The sequence below is a fragment of the Echinops telfairi genome, unplaced genomic scaffold (genome assembly GCF_000313985.2).
Source record: "Echinops telfairi isolate 266 unplaced genomic scaffold, ASM31398v2 ScPeMD7_443;HRSCAF=831, whole genome shotgun sequence".
Classification (NCBI taxonomy): Eukaryota; Metazoa; Chordata; class Mammalia; order Afrosoricida; family Tenrecidae; genus Echinops; species Echinops telfairi.
The window spans coordinates 2824513-2832198 of record NW_022104341.1 but is presented as its reverse complement, the minus strand read 5'-3'; the positions used below and the strand labels follow the sequence as shown (position 1 = coordinate 2832198).

The 7686-nt window shown below is 36.8% G+C and overlaps 1 protein-coding gene across 4 annotated transcripts in view; it reads right to left on the bottom strand.

Annotated features, from left to right (window-relative positions):
- Positions 1-7686, bottom strand: part of ST7L (suppression of tumorigenicity 7 like) — a 156627-nt gene that overhangs the window by 131170 nt on the left and 17771 nt on the right. For all 4 annotated transcript variants that reach the window (XM_004699174.2, XM_045291855.1, XM_045291856.1 and 1 more), the window contains exon 5: positions 2615-2730. In XM_004699174.2, the coding sequence (XP_004699231.2) occupies positions 2615-2730 (116 nt within the window). The remainder of the gene's footprint in view (positions 1-2614; positions 2731-7686) is intronic.

Below are 7686 nucleotides of genomic sequence, written 5' to 3'. Positions count from 1 at the left end.
GAGGAGAAAACAAAGGGACCAAAGGTTCCGGGGGGACATGGGAGAAGGGGAAGTGGAGGAAAGGAAGGGGGAGCCAACAAACCCATGGACAAAGGAACAAATTATCTAAAATCAATGGCGAGGAGGACTTAAAATCCCTGATGGGGTTTGATCAAATGCAATGTAGCCAAGAGGAATTACTGAGAGCTGAATGAAGGTTGAACATGATAATGGGACAAGAGGAAGTTAAAAGGAAATAGAGGATAGAACTAGGAGGCAAATACATTTATAGAGGTATAAATATAGGTTCATACCAATGTAAACATATTTACATATGATAGGGATATAGGTCTATATACATATATTTATATGTTAAGTATTAAGGTAGCAGATAGACATTGGGGCTCTACTCAAGTAACCCCTCAAAGGAAGAACACTTTCTTCCAAAATCTGACATTCTGTGATGCTCACCTTCCCTACACTATCACTGAAAACAAAATGGGTGCATAAGCAAATATGATGAAGGAAGCTAATGATACCCGGTTATTAAAAGATATAGCACATCTAGGGTCTTAAAAGCTTGATGATAAACAAGTGGCCACCTAGCAGGGAAGCAACAAAGCCCACATGGAAGAAGCACACCAATCTGTGATCACGAAGTGTTGACAGATCACGTATCAGGCATCAGAAGACCCCAAACAATCATATTGATGCAAACAAGGAGGGACAGAGTGAAGACCCCAAGCCCATCTGTAGACAACTGGACATCCCCTCCCAGAAGGGTTACAAGAAAGGAAGGAGTCAGCCAGGGTGCAGCATAGCACAAATGAAACATACAACATTCCTCTAGTTCAGCGGTTTTCAACCTGTGGGTTGTGACCCCTTTTGGGGGTCGAATGACTCTTTCTTTCACAGGAGTCGCCTGATTTATAACAGTAGCAAAATTACAGTTATGAAGTAGCAGTAAAAATAATTTTATGCAAACAGGTCACTGAAGACAAATGGGTGCATAAGCAAATGTGGCGAAGAAAGCTGATGGGGCCCGGTTATCAAAAAGTATAGTGTCTGGGGTCTAATAAAATGATTACAAAAAATCCACACAAAAATATTATCTATTAAAACAAACAAAAAGAATATTATCTATCTTGTCAAGTGACTGAGAAGGTTAAATAAGCACATTTACATAGATTTCTTAGAACAGTGGCTAGCACATAGTACATGCTCTACAAGTATTACATACTATTAGTGAAATTCCTTAAGATATCTGTCATACCTCATTCATTCACACTTCCATTAAAGAGTAAATTTTATAATACACCAAACAACATTTTAGGTACAAAGATGAAGATAGTCTTTGCCAGCAACATTTCACACTCCACTAGGGAGGACAAACATGAAAGCCATATGATAATATTAACAAATAAATGTTTGTGGTTGAATATAATAAAATGATTTCCCAGAAGTTTGAACTATGCAAAGCAGAAATGCAAAAAAGAAAGTATTGTGTTTTCCAGGTTGTGAAACACAAAAGGAGTGGAGGCATATAGATGCAACTGCAAGGTTTATTGGAGAGGTAGGGTTGCAGGGTGGGAGATAGGGAGCTTGAGGGGGTTTGGGGAGCAAACACATGGGAGGGAGGGAGGGAGGGAGGGAGAAAGGGACGGACGGAACACTCTCTAGAACTGATGATGATTACACGACTCATTTTAAAAATGATATAATCTTAGGGGGGCGGAGGAGGGCAAAATGTTCCAAAATTTATTGTGCTAATGAATATTTCTGGTGTGTGGTAATGATTGTACAACTCTTCTTGATGTGATTGAACTATTGAATTGTGTGATATGTGGATTAAGTGCCAATAAAACTGTTACCAAAAATAAAGTACTTAAATAATTATGGCAACATATGTACATACATGCTTGATACAATTGATATATAGATTGTTATAAGAGCTGTAAGAGCCACCAATAAAATGATCTTTAAAAAAAAACAAGAAAAAAAAGTACTTAATATTGTATCAGGAGAGCTAGAGAGAGCTTCCTAGAGAATGTGACTTTTAATTTGGATCTTAAAGGATTAAAATGTAGCTCATAAGTGGGAGAGTGCAGTACAGCAACATCTTTAATCCACACACTGAAAAGTCTCAATACTCCCATACATAGTGTATTACACAGCCTCAGAGAGGACTAAATACAGATACTTTCTATGAGCTTCTACCACTTCACATGCATCTCTAATTTATGATGAGTAAAATATAAACAATTTTCTTTTCATCCTATTCCTTACACTTGTACATATTTTCCTGCCCTTTTCTCCTGTGTATAGTTGCATACATTTATTACTCAGACCCAAATAGAGTTAATACTCTATATACACAGCTTCTGTATTTGATCTGAAAGGAAGTTTAAGTATTAAAAGAAACAATTTAATATTTTAAGTGAAATACTTGCCAATTCTTTATTACAAGGAAAATTAGTGTATTAGCCTATTTTACAATCATAATTAGTTTCCATTTGTGTTCCTTATCATGATGAAAACAACTCAAATCCAGATACCTCTATTTATTATAACACGAAGAATCTTTTAAACGACTTTCATGATCACCATTTGTCACATGAATAGACATGATACCCACCTGCGTCTGAAGGGCGTAAAAAGTCTGTGTCACAAGTAAAAAAGGTCTGATGGTCCTGAGCAGACAAGTTCATATCACAGTATGTGAGTGGCTCTTTACCAGTCACCCAAGTGTACCTTCATAAAAACACAAGAAAATATTTAAATTGAACATACATGTTACAACAGACATCATTTACAATCCAAACATATAATACCATAAATTCTACTTGTTTTAAAAGCTACTAATCAGTATGATTAATAATAAAACAGAGCCCCTTCTCTCCCCAGAAGAATTCACTTCAGAGGACAGCACTGAAGCTACAGGTCAAGGAGAGGGACATGCCTAATCAGAACACACAGGAGCAAACAAAGGGGGAAGGAGAGAGAGTGGAACACATCCTGGCCCACCAAGCCCTGAGGATGATATATTCCTGCTCAGAGCAGCCTATGCACAGAGAGGATCATAGGACCGGCCCCACCAGGAGACATGGAACCTCACTGACCCATAGTACTACAGGGTGACAACACCGGAGACACAGTGTGGGAATTGTGCCCGATCTGACTCCACCACATCGAGGTGAAACACTAAGGGTGTGCAACAGAACAGCAAGGGGAGCAGAGCAAGGAAGTCCCTGGGGAATACCAAAAACAGACTGTGGGGCCAGTGCATGGTACCTCATCAGACTCGACTGGAAAACACTCACAAAGGTCAACAAACAGACCTTGAACTATTTATAGGCTTTTCTTTTTGTTGTTGTTGGTTTTTTAGTGTGTTGTTGTTGTTGCTTTGTAGTTTGTTTCCCTCTGTCTTGTTTTTGTGCATACTATTATCTCTGCATGTCTATCTGGATAAGGTAGGCAGGACAAACAATCTAAAGGAGAAAAAAAACAGGACTGACGGTTCTGGGGGACATAGGAGAGGTGGAGGCAGGGGAAAAGAAGTGAGTGTTAACAACCCCAGGGAAAAGGAAACAAATGATCTAAAATTGATGGTGAGGAGGGTGTAGGAGGCCTGGTAGGGCTTGATCAAGGGCAATGTAACTGAGAGGAATTACAAAAACACAAATGAAAGCTGAGCATGATAGTGGGACAAGAGGAAAGTAAAAGCAAATAGAGGAAAGAACTAGGAGGCAACGGGCATTTATAGAGGTCTAAATACAGGCATGTACATATGTAAATATGTTTCTACATGACGATGGACAAATAGATCTATGAGCATGTCTTTATAGGTTTAGTATTAAGGTAGCAGATGGGTCTCCACTCAAGTACTCCCTCAACGCAAGAACACCTTATTCTAATAACCTGGCATTCCTTGATGCTCACCTTCCCAACATGATCGCTGAAGACAAAATGGGCGCATAAGCAAATGTGGTAAAGAAAGCTGATGGTGCCTCACTATCAAAAGATATAGTGTCTGGGGTCTTAAACACTTGAAGATAAACAAGCAGCCATCTAGCTGAGAAGTAACAAAGCCCACATGGAAGAAGCACACTCAGTGTAAGACATGAAAAAATAATAATAATTTATAAATTATCAAGGGTTCGTGATTTATTAATAAAAAAAGAAGAAAACAGAAGAGATCATCTACACAAATTATTTAGACTATGGTAATAAATCAATAAAACCAATAAGGAAAAAATATTATTCAAACTCCAATACTATAAAAATTGGGCTCAAAGGGGAAAAACAACTAAGTTAGATATATTAAATGTACTTTAACATATTCTTATTAAATAGGCTTAAATTCTTACTAAGTATAAATTCTTACTATTAAGAATTTGAGGTTATAAGAGTTTTACAACCCCCAAAAAATGATTTAAAAAAAAGAATTTGTGTTACTTAGATAAACTTAAATAAAGTATCAATTAATAAATTACTAAAGTGTCAGTATTTAAATGATGAAGAAACTAGAATAAAACATAGGTGGGCTTTCAAAGTACACAAGTGAAGAGAAACTATTTTCACATTTTACTAAATGAAAATTCTAAGCTTTAATTTCCTTAAAGCCCACAAAAAGCTAATAGCAGGTTAACAAATGGATAATAGATATATTTTAAATATTCAATTTCACTAGCAATAAAAAATAGTACATCAGAACACTAATACTTGTTTCACTCATCAAGCTGGTGAAGACACATATAAAAGGTGAGGCAAAGATACACATCTACTGCCAGTATATATGGAAATTACTGAGTCCTTTCCAGAAATCAGTTAAGTCACAACTACCCAGGGCCTTAAAAAGATGGTCACCTAGTATGTGAGATTGAATGATACCATTGCCTCTGTTTATTTTTAAAATCTTGGTAATAACAGAGAGGAAAAACCATACTAAAGGGAAGGAAAGGGGGAACCGATTACAAGGATCTACACCCCAGGGTTATGGACAACAAAAAAGTGGGTGAAGGGAGACATCAGTGTAAGATATGACAAAATAATAAATTATCAAGGGTTCATGAGGGAGGGGGGAGTTGGGAGGGATGGGGAAAAATGAGGAGCTGATGCCAAGGGCTTAAGTGGAGAGCAAATGTTTTGAGAATGATGATGGCAACGAATGTACAAATGTCCTTTATACAATTGATGTATGTATGTATGGATTGTGATAAGAGTTGTAGGAGCCCCCAATAAAATGATTTAAAAAAAAAAAGAAATGTGGACAAGTTGGCAAATCATAATTTGCACACAGGGAAAAAATAAATAAAGGGACGGAAAAAAGCAAAAAAAAAACCTGTGAATATCCTTCAATTCAGTATTCCCAGTACCACAAACTGACCTTAAGCAAATAATCATAGATGTGGCTAAATATTCATATACATAATATTCCTTTAATGTTAACAGTGAATGAAAGAATGATCTTATAGCACCGATGAAACACACAACTTTCCTCTAGTTCTTTGATGCTTCCTTTCTCTCACTGTCATGACCTTAATTCTACCTTATAAATCGGATTAGACCAAAACATGCACACTGCTGCAGACAAAAGGCCGCAACACAGGGAATCCAGGATAAATAAACTCCCTCAGGGCCAACAATGAGTAGAGATACTAGGAGGATTAAGGGAGGGTGGGGGGAAAAGGGGGAATGGATTATAAGGATCAACCTATAACCAACCTCCCAGGAGGACAAACAACAGAAAAGTGGGTGAGGGGCAACAGAGGACAATGGAAGATATGAAAATAATAATCTATAACTTATCAAGGGTTCGTGAGGGAGGGCCAGCTGGAAAGGAGGGGGAAGAAATGGGTAGCTAATATCAAGGGCTCAAGTAGGAAGAAAATGCTTTGAAAATGATGATGCCAGCATATGTGCAAATGTGCTTGACACAATGGATGAATGGATTCAATTGTGATAAGAGATGTAAGAGCACCCAACAAAAGTATTTAATTAAAAAATGATCTTATTAAACAGGAATGCTATGAAATATGATGATACTGCCATAAGATAAAATATATTACAAATGTTAAATATCATGCCTTTGAAGAGTATTTAAAGCCGTAAGTAAATTCAAATTTGGGTTTTGTTTCTGTATGAGAGAGTTCATGGAAAAATTTCATTATCCCTTTTTAAAAATAGTATTATTGACATAATTCACACATCATACAATTCAATGGTTTGGATATATTTTTTAAAGCTGTGCAATCAAAAGTCCATTATCTTTCAACTCTGATTTTCGATGACATTTTTTAATGCTCTTAGTACATGGACACCACTCGCCACTTATTGGCATGGTTAGGTTCCAAAGACCAGATTTTTGTGCAAAATCAGGGTGTAAAAATGGAAGGTTGAATGCATCAGATCACAAAAATAGAAAATGACATATTATTATATAAGTGCCAAGTTTCATCATTACATAACTGTCAAACCACTGAAAATGAAGGCCCTAGCAAGAGGATCTATAACCTTAGCTATCACTGGCAGTTCTTACTTTACTTCTTTTTTTTTGTTTTTGTGCTCACTTTACTTTTTACTTCTCACTTCAGCATTTGTTATCGCTAGACTCATTAATGCACTAAATAGGCAACAGTTTTTTCATTATTATTGTAAATGCAGAACACTACGGGGTATGAAAAAACTCATGAGAAAATGGAATTTAAAAAATAATGGAATATTTCCCTAAATTTATGAAGTTCCCCCTCTTCCCTCCCAACAATATGTATCATGGGAATCATCAATAAATAAGGTAGATGTATACAGAAAAGAGATTATATTAAAATATTAGTAAAATACTAATATTGTTACAACATACTAACAGTAGTTATCACTAAGTGTTAAGAAAATGTGATTTTTAACTTTATTCTTTATATAATTTTGTATTTTCCAACTTTTCCACAAAGAACATGCATATATTTTATAATTTTAAAAACACATAAATATCCTCTAGTTCTTTAATATCTTTAATATTTCCTCTCCTTCCTATTATGGTCTTAGTTTTACCTCATTAATCTTGTGAGACCTGTGTATGCTCATTTGTATAATTAAGGTCATTTGATGCATGAAATCCAAGATAGATAAACACTTCAGAAATAGTAATGGGAGTAACTACGTGGACAGCTGTCCCTCCCACAGAAGAATTTACTGCAGAGGACAGCACTGAAGCTACAACTCAGGTAGAGGGACATGTCTAATCAGAGCACACAGGAACAAATGAAGGGGGATGAAGAAAGAGTGGAGTACATCCTGCCCACAAAGCATTGAGGATGATATTCCTGCTCAGAGCAACCAATGCAGAGAGGACTAAATGGCTGGCCCCACTATGAGACACGATATCCTTCACTGATCCATAGCCCTACAGGGGACAACACTGGAGAACAGTGTGGGAATTGTGTTCGATTTGACCCCACCACACTGGGGCAAAACACTGCACGTGCAACAGAACAGCAAGGGGAGCAGAGCAAGGAAGTCCCAAGGGAGTACCAAAAATAGACTTTGGGGCCAGGGTGTGACACCCCATCAGACTCTACCAGAAAACACTCCTAAAGGTCAACAAACAGACCTTGAACTATTTACAGACTTTTTTTTTGTCATTGGTTTGTTGTTGTTGTTTTGTTGTATATTGTTGCTTGGTTTTGCTCTATCTTGTTTTTGTGCATGTTA